The 16,782-nt window shown below is 34.8% G+C and overlaps 1 protein-coding gene across 1 annotated transcript; it reads right to left on the bottom strand.

The window, feature by feature from the left end:
- Positions 1-235: 235 nt before the first annotated feature.
- LOC131629144 (phosphoenolpyruvate carboxykinase (ATP) 1-like) lies at positions 236-3,601 on the bottom strand. Its single transcript, XM_058899946.1, has 12 exons — positions 3,405-3,601; positions 3,036-3,214; positions 2,808-2,961; positions 2,628-2,712; positions 2,436-2,536; positions 2,054-2,352; positions 1,673-1,846; positions 1,508-1,573; positions 1,250-1,428; positions 894-1,063; positions 634-802; positions 236-540 (listed from the first exon to the last, which is right to left on the bottom strand). Exons 1-12 carry the CDS (start codon positions 3,599-3,601, stop codon positions 397-399), a joined length of 1,917 nt encoding a protein of 638 aa, XP_058755929.1. The 3' UTR covers positions 236-396.
- Between the last annotated feature and the right edge of the window lie 13,181 nt (positions 3,602-16,782).

Below are 16,782 nucleotides of genomic sequence, written 5' to 3' on the forward strand. Positions count from 1 at the left end.
AGGCTAGATAAAGTTTTTGCATTATTTAGTAAGAATTCTATTTAAGGAATGGCTCTAAGAGTTGTTATACTCATTGCATTATGATACTAAATCTAATTGTAACACAATATTTATATTTCTCTTTCTAATAGCAAAGATTGTACAAGTATTTATTTACATGAAAGATATGATCTTTAGAGTTAGAATCCTCTCAACTCAAATTAATTTGATGAAAATATGTTTCTGTACCGTCTTAGAAATAGTCAAATGAAGATGCAGAAATAAAAAGCATTATGAAGGGGAAAAATTAGTTTGTAGCTAAGTTAATTAAAATTAGTTAAAAATACATATTGTTTACAAGCATATTTTATAGCCAGCCTTAGTCTTCTTCTCTGCGAAACCGAACACAAGATTGCTTCAAAAGATTGGACCAGCTGCAAGAATATCCTCGGTCAATTTGTTGTCTTCACCAATCTTATAGTCAGTGAAGGTTTCAAAATTCTTCTTGAACAATCCAGCCAGCTTCAACAGTGTCTCTTTGTATGCTGCTTTGTCTGACCACTGCAAAATAACAAAACATCCAATGCTTAAAAGATTTTGAAAAGTGTTAGGCTCAAATAACATGTAAAAGGCACGAGTTCAAGGGAATCTAACCGTGTTCTCAGGGTTGAGAATTTCTGAGGGGAATCCCTCCAATTCAGTAGGGATCTCAAGTCCAAAAATCTCAGTCTTCTTGTACTCAACATTCAAGAGGCTTCCAGAGTGAATAGCATCAATAATTTTTCTTGTATAGGATAGTTTAATGCGATTTCCAGAACCATAACTGCATTTCGATAGAAGCATAAATCAAGTTAAGTTTAGATTCTATATAAAGAAAAAAAATCAACATTTTAATAAAAATCCTGAATGCATACCTTCCACCACACCAACCAGTATTAACAAGCCATCCAGTAGCACCATGGTTTTGCATTTTTTCAGCAAGCATTGCTGCATATTTTGTAGGATGTAGCATTATAAAGGCTGCACCAAAGCAAGCTGAGAACGTTGCCTGTGGCTCTTTTATACCCTCTTCTGTCCCAGCCACCTTCATTTATGATCCATATAAGAATTAACGAATGAGAGATACATATTATCCTATTTAACACTAACACTTCAAGTTGAAGGTGTGTCTGAGTATCCGTCACATGTCAGTATAAGTGTCATGTCTGGTGTTTTTGTCAGTGATTCATAGATATTACTAAAATATATCGGAGAGTGAGTTAGACATTACCAAAGCTGTATATCCACTGATGAAATGATACATTGTCTGTGATAGGCTTAGTTTACTAACTGGTGGAAGCACGCCAAATGCATCACAGGCCAATAGTATCACATTCTTCGGGTGAGGACCAATACAGGGTAACTTCACATTTGGAATGTACTCAATTGGATAAGCCGCGCGAGTATTTTCTATAATACAAAACAACTATATTAACATTGTTCATCTAGGAGATAACATTGACAACTAAAAAACAAATTAATTAGTTACCTGTAACTGATTTGTCTTCATAATCAACTTCTCGAAAATGATCGTCAAAAACAACATTTTCCACGACTGATAAAGCAAGTGATAGAAAAACATATCAAAACGCATATCTCTTGTATGAGGTAACTAAAGATGAAAATAGATATTAAAGTAGCTTCATATTAATACCTGTACCAAACTTGATAGCATTCCAGATATCAGGTTCTTTTTCCCTAGATAGATCAATGCACTTTGCATAGCAACCACCTTCAATGTTTGAGACACCATTCTCACTCCAACAATGCTCGTCATCTCCAATTAAATACCGATTGTGATCCGTTGAAAGAGTGGTTTTTCCAGTACCTAGTATAGACGATGATAAGAAAAAGAAAAGGTTAAAAAATCATTGTAACTCTTTCGTTTATCTACGATAATCTTTTTAAGGATTATCAACAATACTAGTGTGACCTGATATGTAATGTGTGTCAGACAAGCGTTATTTAAAATATGGTTTTAAACGATAGTCTACAACCGCAATTGCGATTGTAGAAGGTATATATATATATATACCTGAGAGTCCGAAGAAGAGAGCAACATCACCATCTTTCCCCATATTGCAACCGGAGTGAAGCGAGAGGATTTTGCGCTTCGGCATGAGATAATGCATGAGACTAAAAAGACCCTTTTTCATTTCACCAGCATACTGGGTTCCAAGAATCACCATTTCTTTCCTCGCAAGATTAATATCAACACTCGTTGAAGATGTCATGTAATGTGTATAACGATTACACGGAAACTGTCCTGCATTGTAAATAGTGAAATCCGGTGTTCCAAATTCCTCAAGCTCTGTAGGGGTTGGTCGAATGCACCTGCCAATACGCACATTCGGTTAAATTTCAGTCCACATTCGCAATTACAGCGTGAGCACGCAAATAACAAAGTTAGAACTTACATGTTGTGCATAAAAAGTGAATGATAAGCTCTAGCAGAAACAATCCTAACTTTGATTCTGTTCTCTAAGTCCCAGTTCAAGAATTGATCATTCACGAAAACCTGCAAATTCGATTATATCATTCTCTTAGAATCTTCTCCATTTCATATTCAATCTCAGTTGCATTTTTAGTTTAAAAGTGAGAAACGGGACCTTATCCAAAGAGTTCAAGTAATCAACGGCTCTTTCTCGATTAACCATGAAACTGTGCTCGTCCATCTCAATGTTAGGCGAACCCCTTCAAAACATAACAGTTTTAGATAAAATTACTCTAGCAATCCCTTAATCGATTTTCAAATTCAAACTAGTCCTTAAAATGAAAATGATGCTTACTTTCCCCACCAAAGGTCATTCTCAGTGAGGTCATCCTTCACCACGCGCTTATCTTTCGGACACCGACCAGTCTTGGCCCCTGAAAGCGTAGCCAAGGCTCCGGTTGAAGTGATGAACGAGCCTTTCTCGTACTTTATGGCTTGCTCATAAAGTTCTGCACCATTCTTCCACATTAGCATATAGTTTTGATATATAAAAAATGAGTAAAAAGAGAAAGTTAAAAAGAACCTGCTGGGGAGAGATTGTAGAGAACATGAGTGAACTTGAGGGCACTGTCACTGACAGCAATGGTTGGTGTGATACGTTGGTGAGGCACATGAGCAACTCTTTGTGTTTCTGATCTCAAAGCTGGATCTCCCTTCACTACCTTCGGTCCAGTTTCTCTTGTCAATGAAGCTAGAGATGCACTGTTTCATCAAATTAATTCATGTCATTAATCATTTAATTATTATTATTATTATTATTATTATTATTATTATTTGCTTAATATTTAGATATGTTTGCATACTATCTTTTTTTTCTGGTATGATCTTGATATGTTTGCATAGACATAATGAACATTCAAAAACATGAAAATTTGTTAGTCACAACACATACCTGATAGATTCAAGTCGTTGTTTGTGACGCTCTTCCCCGGAATAAGTATTTAAATCGACCTGAGATCCGGCTTTGGGGGTTACATTTTTCTTCCTTTGTAGTGAATGAAGCTCATCAATGGTGTTAGCCTTAACCGTTTGAACACTTCCCTCATCGTCGATATTTTCCATTATAGCTTTGTCTTTGGTTGGAGACATCTTGCAATTATCTGTCGTTAACAAGACACACATCAACACACAAATTTATAACATGAGACTATGCCATGTAAGGTTTATTAAGATTCAAAGTTACATAAAATTGTGACAATACATGCATGCATGTGTTACATAACTATGACCTATAAAGTACTGACACAGACACATGACACGGACACAGACACATGACACGGACACAGACATGTTTATGGACACGACTTCCATTAAAAATATCTATGCAACAACAATGAGGGAATCATAACGTACCTAGTAATGAGATAGAGAGAAAGAAAGAAATTAGAATGAGTACGAAAGAAAGTAGAAGGTTTTGATGTGGGTTTTAAACCTATGATCCCTAAGCTTAAGGGCTTAGAATAGAAAATTTCCAACACATTATCCACCGGAAATGTTGTTTGGTTAGTTTCCATGGAAATTTCCAACACATTATCCACCGGAAATGTTGTTTGGTTAGTTTACATGGAAGTATTAATTGTCATTCGTAGACCTATTTTTGCAAAATGAATTTTATTGTAAATTTAAATATTTACTCTAAATCTTAACTCTATCTTTTTTTTAATCTAACGGTTTTAATTGATAATTTATATTCTCAAGAGAGCAAATTATTTCTAAAAAATATTATACAAATAGAATCAACATCGTATAAATTTCAATCTTATAAATTTTATTTTATTTCTATATTTTTTATTTTAAAAAATATTAATTTAGAATGTCAAATATATACATAAAAAAAATAGACTTTAAAAAATTACTTTTAAATCCGGGAAATAAGCGACTTGAACCTAATAAGATAAACCTAACGAGTTGAACCGAGATGTTCGTGAACTTCTAACAACTCGAGTTTGAGCTGGAAAAAAAGTTCGTGATGAGCTCAAACTCGAACTCATCCAAATCTTAATGAGTCGAGTTTGAGCTGAAATAAAAGTTCGTGATTAGGGCTGTTCGTGGTATAGTTCTTTAAGAAAATCAAACTGTAATGAACCAAACCACAACAAATAATTATAAGAACCGAACTGAACCGTTTAAATTTATTCCAAACCGACTTGAACCAAACAAATGATTCAGTATACCGGTTCTTAATTCTGAACCATTATTAATTTTTTTAAATTGTTTTTATAAGAAATCATCTTTGATTTTTCAAAACAATTTTATAAGGGTTTTTTTATCACCAATATATATTACAAAGTATTTAAATTTAAACAGGTTTATATAAAAATCATTAATCTATTTAAAAATTTAAAATTATTTAAAATTTTATTATGAGGCCTTATATTACTTATATCATATTTTAGATTAATCTTTTAAAACCAACACATTAATAAAGACATAAAAATAAAATATATTAACAAGTGAACAGTATATAACAATGATATTCTATTTAATCGTTTTTTAAGAATGACACAATGTATAAAAATGACATTCTATTTAATTGTTTTTCAAAGTTTCGTATGTAACAACAATGACATTCTATTTAATTGTTTTTCAAAGTTTCGTATGTAACAACAATGACATTCTATTTTAATGACATTTTTCAGAACCAACTAATTAAGAAAGCTTTTTTTTTATCACATTTCATTTGTACATTTTCTCTCTAAAACAACATTATTGATTATTAGTATTGATTTTATTTTAAATCACTAACACATTATCAATATTTCGAATATCCACTTAATTGAATCTTCTGTCCATTATCAATATTTAATAATATTGTTTAAAAAGAACCTAATTAAAATACACTGATAGTATAAAGATTTTTCACAGTGTGAATGAATCACAACCATTAATAAGTATAAAAGGTTTGACTTTGATTTTAACTTCTTTTAAAGTAATACAATTGAATATTCATGATGTAATGATGGTGTAAAAGTTTTTACACTAACACTGTATATCAATTAAACTCGTTTAAAAAATTACTACTAAATAAATACCTTAAGTGTTGAAAAGGTTATTTATAATTATGGATTAAGTTTAAATAACCTTTTATGTTTAAAAAGAGTTTACTACTAAATAATATTTAAAAAAGGTTACTACTAAATAATTTAAATAATTTAAAAGGATAAACTTAATTCACTTAAAAGGATAAACATAAACTTAATTTAAAAGGTTACTACTAATAATGTTTAAATAATATTGAAAGCTTACTACTAAACTTAATCCATATTTAAATATAACTATTTATTAGTAATCTTCAGTCCAAGCTTAATCCATAAATAATTTAAGGCTTAAATAGTCTTTTGGCCCCTGTAAGTTTGCATGTTTTTGCTTTTCATCCCTGTATCTTATTTTTTTTTTGGAAATGATCCTTAAATGTTAAAATTCTTTTGGTTTTAGTCCCTAAGATCAAAATTCGAAGGAAAATTCGAAGGAAAATCCGCAGGAAACCTGCAGATTTTCCTGCGGATTTTAACTTTAGGGACTAAAACCAAAAGGATTTTAACATTCAAGGATCATTTCCAAGAAAAATAAGATACAGGGACGAAAAGCAAAAACACGCCAACCTACAGGGACCAAAAGACTATTTAAGCCATAATTTAAATAACCTTTACCGGGGGCGGATGTAAGTACTGTCATATGGGGGCTTAAGCCCCCATCAACTAATTTCCATTTTCTTTGACAATGTTAAATATTGTTTTTTTTTTTGCCTTTATATTAAGTTTGGAGAAACTTGCTTGCCCCCACAATTTTTCAACGTTTGTTTCAATCCCTCACATTATGTGTTGTGTCCAAAAATTATATTTTATTCTAGTGCCTTAATCTTGTATACTTTATAAAATTCAATGTTATATGAATTATATAATTTTATTACTTTCTTTATTATTTGTAAAATAAATTCTTATATTTGTTTTCTTTTCATTACTTATCTTTTTCAAACACCAAAAAAATATAGCTGTTTTATGATATTTATATCAAGATTTTTATTCATTCAAACTTATATATGTTTTATTGTTAATAAATTAAAAAAATTGTAACGATTCATATCATAGTATTTATTTTATAATTTTTGTTATAAAATTTGAGAAGAATTCGTATTTTAATTAAACTAATTTTAATTGTAATTTTATAACAATTATTGAATTTTTATTTTTAATTATAATATTTTAAAATCTTATTTGGGTTAAAAAATATTTACTCAATTATGTTATGTCCCCATTACATAAAATGTCTGGATCCGCCACTTTTACTAAATAAATATTTCTACTACTGTTTTAAAAAGTTAATATTTAAATAAACTATTAGTGTGATACCCGTGCGTTCGCACGGGTACCCGTCGTTTTCGCACATTTGGATTGAGGGAAATAAAAGGTGATAGTAAAAGGTTACATTTTAGAGCAGAGATTAATATAATAATAAAATATGTGTGAAAAACATAAATTCATTTTGAATAGTTTGGGCCTAAGTTGGTAACCTTCATGTGAAAAAAAAAAGTTGGTAACCTAATGTTTTTATTTGAGTTAATAGAGTAGGATTAATAGGCCCAAAACAAATAATATTATTATTATGTAATAATATAACATAATGGTAAAAAGTGATGAAATAGAAGCGTGAAACGTTGGTTGCTTCATAAAGTTTGAACGTGTTCCAAAACGTCCGTGTAATAGACAGCAGTGTGGTTTCCCAAACGTTTCCAACAGTAAGATGTCAAGGCAAAGTCAGTATGTTCTTCGCATGAGGTTTGTGCATGTGTTGTAGTTGATGTTTGTTAATATGTTGGAAGTTTAATGTTGACTACTTATAATCTGTTTTGTTGTCGTCTTTGCAGATCACCTTATTGGTTGTCGTTGCAAACACCTTGGAAACGATTTGCCATTGAGAAGATTCTGAGTGCGTCATCTGAGAGGGATTTTGTTTGCGAGTAATGGAAGAAACATTATGATAGGTAAAGTTATGTTGTAGATGGTGGTGGGGGTTGCGAAATCGATGAAAATAATGAACTAAAACATGCAGTCTCATGTGGTGAAGGTGGAGTGAAAAGAAAATCTCCTTCTATTGAAAGATTAGATTTGGAGATCCATGACTCCGCAATCGACGTCAAAAAAAAGGGTAATACTATGATTAAAATTCATTTTGCATGTTATGATAGTAGATATTGATATATGAATGTTAACAGCCTGATGTTTAATATAGGTGATAATAGTCATTTTTTTGTTTAGAATACATAGTTGTACATAAGTTAATGTGTTTTTGGTGGAAATTATGAATTTTTACATGAAGGGTTAAACACAGTTATGGAATTTATATGTTAATAACCTATATTTCAATCTGTTATTTGAATGTTGATCGTGGGCTGTTATGTTTGTAAAGTAATATAAGTGAATATTGATTCTGGTTGTGGGATTTGTAAATGAATATTAATAAGAAATATTTGAATATGTTACATGAAGGGTTTCTGACAATCTTAAAATTCATGAGTTACCTAAATGATTCGTGTGTACATTTTTGTTTTGAAGGAATAATGGTGGGCAGAACGGGTTGGTTGGTTTGAAAGATTTTACAGTGCATGAGATTAGAAGTGAAGTATTGAGAGAGACGTCATGCATGGATAAATGGAAGAAAAAAGTTGTTGATGGGGTAGATATGTTGGAGGGGAATAATGAAGCTGGAGATATATTGAAGGACAAGAGTGAAGGTGGAAGGTGAGACAAAGTGAAGGATAAGCATGTGGGGTCATCTTCTGCGGTTGTTGCAGAAAGTGATGATGTGAAGGAATACATAACGATTTCTTCTGATAACGAAAGGTAAATGTGTTGTGAATTCAAAGTGAATACAGCACAATGATTTGAATTTAGAGTTTGTTATTTTGACATTGTGTTCTAAGTTTGTTGTTCATCCGCAGGCTATACAGTCCTATTTATGAAGAACAACACGAAGAGTAATGGATGCATGAAGTAACTGATGCAAAAAAGACGCGGTCGAACATTTTGGTAAGAATAGTTTTAAGTCGACATGTTTTATTATTAAAAGTTGGTAACATTTAGATGTAGCTGATATCGTGTGTTAATGTGTCCAATAATTTCCAGTACATGTAATAAACAACTGCCTTCGTGGTAGAATTTCGAAGACAGTTCTATATGACGTGGACAACGGGTACCCGTATTACTGTGATGTGAAGAAGAGGCCGAAGAAAAAGGAGAAGTATTTGTGTGGAGAGTGGTTTGACTATGTAAGGGCAGCAGACTTGAAGGAAGGTGATAAACTCCACTTTGTCATCCAATACCCGCCAGTTGAAGATATTATGGTTTCAGTGGAGCATAGTACTGCAACTTCAGGAATTCGTTGATTTAGCAAGCTGTGATGGTTGATGAAGATAACATTGTGTAGTTATTTTGTTTTTTGTTTGAATCAAGGGTTTGTGCTTTTATGTATTACTTTGATAATGTTGTAGCAGTTGAAAGATTAAGATGTATGGATTTATGGATGTTTTTTAATTAAACCTAGATAGTTTGTTGGATGGTTTATATCATTTGAATGATTTATCATTAAAATTGAGAAGTATATTTGTTGGCCATGTTGCAGTACCTGACTTTATAGTATTATATAAATTATTTAGCTTTAAATGTAGTGTTTGTGAGTTAGTGATGATTATTGTATTATATAAGCATTTTGGTTTGAATGTTTTAGTTGATGTGGACATTTGTTAATGGCGTAGAGTGTAAAATAGAAATATCATAAAGTGTTAGTGTGAACCATTGTTGAAATTGTGATTCATGTGTATAAGCAAATGAAGCATTGGTGTTACATCCTGTGAGTATATTACATATTGCGGATCATTATAAGGAGTGAACCACCACTTCTAAGTGGGTTCCTATTATGGTTGAATGTCAATTTAAAGGGTAACATTGCATCCAGTCCGATATGGAACTGCAGTGGGTTTGTAATTCCAGCATACAGACTAAATAGTTTTTTGTTTTTTTTGGTTGATGCAGTATTATAACTTTTTGAAAAAGTTGGTTGCAATCCACACGGAAGTCTTCATTATATGGAGTATAACAATTGCATAGTTAACAATTGAATAGTGAATATAATATTATAGGTGAAATAATAATATAGTGAAATATTAAAGAGTAATAATATATTTGTAATGGATTATATTTTATGGGGATATGAATATGGACACACTTGATGGGTAGTAAATGCATTTTTGATGAGTAAAATAAATAATTGTTTTTAATTGATGTAAATGCATAGAAGACTAACTGAATAATTTAATTGAAAAAAGTGGCCGGTGGAATAGTAATAGTCATGGGAAACAGTCTGTCATACCCTAATTTTGATCCCCCTAAGATGTCACATCTCCAGACAAATACCCAGAACAGACACTTGTTTACCTAGTACTCAGTCGAGGGTGTCCAAGGACAAGAAGCTCAGGCAAAGGATCAATCAATAAGAAAATGGTCTCTAATACAATCATAGGACTCAAAATGATTCAATCATCCACCTATGATGATCAGACATCAGTCATTAGGACTCAGGTTTGCTCAGGTCACCAAACTAGGGTTTTGAGCCCATCAAGGACTAAAATCAGGGCCCACATCTAGGAAACCCTAAAAAGCTCCAGGGAATCACTCAAAGTGTTTAATCATCCTTAAATGATCCCTATGTCAATATCCAATGGGAGTTGTACTTCAATTCAGAGGCCACAGTCATCAATTTCATCTGGCCTACAATTAGGGTTTTTGACCTAATTCACCTGGACAGTTGACTTTTAATCAGGACATGGTTCCACAACTTGGAGGTAGCGGATGTAAGACTTACCCTAACAGAAGATTTGAAATAGGACAAAATTGGTCCTTTAGACCACCAAGTCACCAATCTAGCCACTTCTCTATCTAAACCTAGAGAAGATGATTTAGTTGCCTTACTCATGAGGAAAATCAATTTTTTTGCCTGGTCTCCCACATATATGCCAAGTATAGATATTAGAGTGTTGTATATTCTTCTCACCATCAGTCCCACAGTCAAGCCAATATCACAAAAGGAAGCACAAGGTTGGTAGAGAAAAAATAGCAGTAATTGATGAAGAAGTGTAGAAGCGGACATGCGTCGGTTTCATAACAAAATTAAAATACTCATCTTGGTTGGCTAACATGGTTTTGTTAAGGAGGCATCGTGAAAATAGTGCATGTGTGTTGACTTTCCCAACCTTAATATTGCATGCCCCAAAGATCGATACCCTCTACTCAATATAGATTGCTTAATTGAAGGGTCTTTGGGTTACAAAATGTTGAGTTTCATGGACTCCTCTTTTGGGTACAACCAGATAAGATGGATCTCATTGATGCGACCAAGACAACATTCCTGTCCAATCATGGCAAATATCATTATAATGTCATGCACTTTGGTCTTATGAATGTAGGAATCACCTATCAGAACTTGTGGACATGGTGTTCTCAAAATATATAGGACACAACCTGGAGGTTTACGTTAATGATATGATAGTGAAGGCTTCAGAACATGAGAGTCACATGGAATACTTGAAAGATATCCTAGGTTCAAACAGAAATTACATTATGCACTTGAATCCAGCAAAATGCTCATTTGGCATGCAAGCATGCAAATTCCTTAGTTTCAAATTGACCAAGATGGCCATAGAGGCAAACCTAGAAAAGTACCAAGCCATCATTGACACGAGGAGTCTTTCCAAGGAGGTTCAACATCTAATGGGTCGTATAGCTGCCCTATCTCGCTTTCTTTCCTATGTAGGTGACAAGGCTTTCCAATATTTTATCACGCTAATGAAAAAAATGAGATTCAAATGGACGTATGAGTGCAAGGAGGCACTCTCAAACTTGAAAGTATTCCTAGCATCGTTGCCCATTCTGACATGCTCGATAACAGGTTCGCCTTTGTACCTTTTATTTTCTATTACTAACCATGTAATGAGCTTTGTACTCTTTCAAGAAATAGATAGTTGAGTGGCTTGTCTATTTTATGAGCAAGGTGTTCAAAGACGTTGAGGCCCGGTATTAGAATATTGAAAGACTCACGTTGGCGATAGTGCTAATCATGAGAAGCTCGGGCCTTATTTTCAAGGACATCGGGTAATGGTTAAGAAAAACTATCCCATTCATCAGGTCCTCAAGAAACTAGACATAAGAGATAGAATCGTATCTTAGGCTATCGATTTGTCTGAGTATAACGCCGAATATATACCCAAAGGAAGAATTATGTCACATGTACTGGAGAATTTTCTGACATAATTCAATTTACAGGTAGGCGAGGTGACTACCTCTGCCTAGACGCTTTCAGTAGACGATGCCTCCTGTAACACCCTTCTAAACCCCGCGGCAATTTTTAAACAATTATATTAGAGTAAAACATAAACAAAAGGGTGCCACAATTATATAAAATAAATAAACCAATCCTGGTCAAGTCATGCTTCATTAGTAAACGGTTCACCAAATCGTAATTATGTTTATCACAGCGGAATAAGAAACATTATCAAATACATCCAATGGAATCATAATCCAACACCAATAAAGTAGATTAATTTCATAAAAACTCTATAACTATCGTTCCCCAGTGTTACAGATCAGAGCATGACCGACACGACCCAAGATAAACGGATAAACTCTATGAGTCATCCTCACCAAGCACTAATGCCGCTACTCCTCAATCTGAAAATGACAACATGTAAGGGTGAGTCTCATTCTCAATTAGTAAATATTATGCAATTCATAAGCAACAAGCATCATGATATACCGTTCACCCAATTATACATATTCAGATTCACATCTATTATTCATTAATTGACACAATAATAGATTACAACACATACTGCAGAAAACCATACAATCATATTATGACAAAATGCATATGACACAACTGACACTATGCATGTGGTACCAATAAACCGTGGAATCAATCCACCTAACCGATCTACGCCTCATCGAGATACGGCCCACCGACACAATTTCCACACAATGGTAAATACGTCCACCAACGATCCAAACATCATCGGGATCCAACATCAATGCATATGAATGAATGAAACACATATAACATACTTAAAACACACCGAATCACGATGAACAACTCATCTCAACACCACATCACCGAATAAGTATGTACATGTTTTCAACATCATTCAAATAGTCATGCATCCATCACAATCATAATAACAAATCACAACCAATTCATCATCACATCAAACACATTGTCACACCTATCTCATATGCACACAATGTTCAATTCTCATCAAGTAATTAAATCGAGTTTTTAAAGAAATAAAGTCGGCTAATACCATTATTCATCATTCATCATGTAAAACATTTAATTACTTGCACAACGCCCAAAACGGCACTAAGAGATGATTCACGGATCAAAAGATACGTTATTTTGAAGTTTGGGAAAATTCACACACAGCAAGGTTCGCTCAGCGGAGCAAGGCAGAAGCGAAATCCTTCAGACCCCCGCTCAGCGGACCTCAAGCGACGTCAAACAGGAGCGAACTACGTTGGGACCTCCGCTCAGCGGACCCCCCTCCGCTCATCGGACCTGCGATTTCAGCAAACCCCAAGTCTGCGACAGACCCTGCGATTTCACTCCCTTTTCACCCAAAAACGATTCCATACATCACATACAGGCATATAATCATCATACATTCAATTATGCACCATAAAACATCATCCAAACTCATTATTAACCAAATAGTTCACACAATTATCATCAATTCAATCCAATTTTAACACCCTAACCTAACAATCCCAATATCTAATTGAACCAAACCATACATCAATCTACCTATCACCTAAGACCACATAAGAGATACTAAAAGGAAGAGTCCCCCCTTACCTCGATGAATTTCTTGAATGCTCTCCTTCCGGTTTCACGTTCTTGTCTCTTCCTCTTCTCTTGCTCTTTTCACGTGTTCTTTCTTTTTCCCCAAATGGTTCCTTTTTCTTATTTTATGAAAAATAAAATAAAATAAATTAACCATAACTTAGTAAAAGGCCTAACTAATTAGCACCCCTCTTTTACTATCACCATACCATAAGCCCAATAGCTCTTACTCCATCATTTTCCAATTAAATCCAATTTAAATTCTAAAATTCCAATTATTTAATTTGAATCCTAATTAAATTAATAAACTGAAATTATGGGTGTTACAACTCTCCCCCACTAAAAGAGTTTTCGTCCTCGAAAACATACCTTAGACGAAAAAGTTCCGGGTAAGAGTCCTTCATCTGGCTCGCTAACTCCCATGTGACATTTCCACCGGCTGGTCCTCCCCAAACCACTTTCACCGTTGCTATATCGTTACCTCGCAACTGCTTCACTTTACGATCTTCAATCCTCATAGGTAACGTCTCTACAGTCAGATTATCTCGCACCTGTATATCATCTACTTGAATCTCATGAGACGGATCCGCAATGTATTTCCTCAACTGGGATACATGGAACACATCATGCAAATTAGCGAGTGCAGGCGGTAAAGCAACCTGATAAGCAACCTTTCCAATCTTCTTAGTAATCTGAAATGGACCAATGAAACGCGGAGTTAACTTCTTCGACTTCAAGGCTCTCCCAATGCCAGTCATCGGAGTAACCCGCATGAATACATGATCTCCTTCCTTAAATTCAATATCCTTCCTTCTTTTGTCATGGTAACTCTTCTGACGACTCTGAGAAGCTCTCATCTTCTCCTGAATCATCTTGATCTTTTCTGTAGTTTGTTGCACAATCTCCGGTCCAACCACCGTATTTTCTCCAGATTCGTACCAACACAACGGTGTTCTACATCTCCTACCATACAATGCTTCAAACGGAGCCATACCAATACTCGAATGATAACTATTGTTGTAGGTAAACTCAACCAAAGGTAAATAACTATCCCAAGCACCACCGTTCTCTAATACACAAGCTCGTAGCAAATCCTCTAACGATTGAATCGTTCTCTCCGTCTGACCATCTGTCTGCGGATGATAAGGAGAACTCAACCTCAACTTAGTACCTAAGGCTTCCTGCAATCCTGTCCAGAACTTAGAAGTAAATCTCGGATCTCTATCCGACACAATACTAGCTGGAACACCATGCAAACTCACTATCTTCTCAACATACAACTGAGCCAACTTCTCCATCGGATAATCCATTCTTTTTGGAATAAAGTGAGCAGATTTCGTCAACCGGTCTACAATAACCCAGATAGAATCACAATTCCTGCTCGTTCTAGGTAAACTAGATACAAAGTCCATGGAAATTCCATCCCACTTCCAATCCGGAACAAACAACGGTTCCATCAATCCAGACGGTTTCTGATGCTCAATTTTCGACTTCTGACAAATTAAGCAAGCATAAACAAACTCAGCAATTTCCTTCTTCATTACAGGCCACCAAAATAACTTCTTCAAATCATGATACATCTTGGTAGCACCAGGATGAATGCTCAATCCACTCCGGTGTCCTTCTTCCAGAATACTCTTTCTGATCTCAGCAACATCGGGTACACACTCGGTCTCCAAACCTTATGACACCATTCTCGTCAATTCGTAATTCACCTCCTCGACCTTGGTTGATCAATGTCAACTTTTCTATCAATCCAACGTCAGATTTCTGTCCGTTTCTAATTTCTTCAAGGATACTATTAGTTAACTTTAACATTCCCAACTTAACGCTATTAGAAGTACTTTCGCATACTAAACTCAAATCTCGGAATTGTTCAATTAAATCCAATTCTCGCACCATTAGCATAGACATATGCAATGACTTCCTGCTCAATGCATCAGCAACAACATTTGCTTTACCAGGATGGTAATTCAAACCGAAATCATAGTCCTTCAAAAATTCTAAGCATCTTCTCTGTCTCATGTTGAGCTCTTTCTGATCGAAGAGATACTTCAGACTCTTATGATCGCTGAATACCTCAAATCGAGAACCATAGAGATAATGTCTCCACAACTTCAACACAAACACCACAGCCGCCAATTCCAAATCATGAGTCGGATAATTCCTTTCATGAATTTTCAACTGTCTTGAAGCATAGGCCACTACCTGCTTATCTTGCATCAAAACACCACCTAAACCCATCAGTGAAGCATCACAGTACACATTAAAAGACTTCGCTGGATTAGGCAAAATTAAGATCGGAGCACTTGTCAATCTTTTCTTCAATTCTTGAAAACCTTTTTCACATTCTGAATCCCATACAAATACTTATCCTTTTCTTGTTAACTTAGTCATTGGTAATGCCAACTTCGAAAATCCCTCAATGAACTTCCTATAGTAACCTGCCAGACCAAGAACACTACGAATCTTTGAAGCATTCTTCGGCGTCTCCCACTGGGATACTGCTTCTACCTTCATAGGATCCATTGCGATACCGTCCTTCGTAATTACATGGCCAAGAAAACTTACTTCCTTCAACCAGAATTCACATTTAGACAATTTCGCATACAATTTCTTCTCTTTCAATAACTCCAACACCACTCTTAAATGATCTGCATGTTCTTCATCACTCTTCGAGTAAATCATAATGTCGTCAATGAACACTACCACGAACTTGTCAAGATACGGGTGAAATATCCTGTTCATATACTCCATGAAAACACCAGGTGCATTAGTAACACCAAATGGCATAACAGAATATTCATAGTGTCCATACCTCGTTCGGAATGCCGTCTTCTGAATATCTTCCGCCTTCACACAAATTTGGTGATATCCAGACCTCAGATCAATCTTGCTAAACACACAAGCTCCAGCCAACTGGTCCATCAAGTTGTCAATCCTCGGCAAAGGGTATCGATTCTCTATTGTCACTTTGTTCAGTTGTCTATAATCAACACATAGCCTCATTGAACATTCTTTCTTCTTAACCAACAGTACCGGCGCACCCCACGGTGACACACTAGGACGAATAAACTTCTTCTCCAACAATTCTTCTAACTGTTTCTTCGGTTCAGCCAATTCTGATGCCGACATGCGATACGGTGCCATCGACACAGGACTAGTTCCAGGAATCAATTCTATAGCGAACTCCACTTCTCTTTCAGGTGGCAACTCACTAACATCTTCTGGAAACACTTCCGGATACTCATTCACTACCCGTAGCTCACCAGTGCTATCGCCCCCTTTCACTTCCATCGAGGAGCACAACATAAATACCACCGCTCCATCATTGATATAGCCAAATTCATCCGTTTGATTGACATAGTCAAATCCTCAACACTAAC

Source organism: Vicia villosa, unplaced genomic scaffold (genome assembly GCF_029867415.1).
Source record: "Vicia villosa cultivar HV-30 ecotype Madison, WI unplaced genomic scaffold, Vvil1.0 ctg.000525F_1_1, whole genome shotgun sequence".
In the NCBI taxonomy this organism is placed as follows: Eukaryota; Viridiplantae; Streptophyta; class Magnoliopsida; order Fabales; family Fabaceae; genus Vicia; species Vicia villosa.

Coding starts and splice junctions, on each gene's coding strand:
- LOC131629144 (XM_058899946.1), bottom strand. CDS start 3,601: ATGTCTCCAACCAAAGACAAAGCTATAATGGAAAATATCGACGATGAG. Junction 2,537..2,627: donor ACTTGAACTCTTTGGATAAG/GTCCCGTTTCTC, acceptor TCGAATTTGCAG/GTTTTCGTGAATGATCAATT. Junction 1,574..1,672: donor TGCTATCAAGTTTGGTACAG/GTATTAATATGA, acceptor TTGCTTTATCAG/TCGTGGAAAATGTTGTTTTT.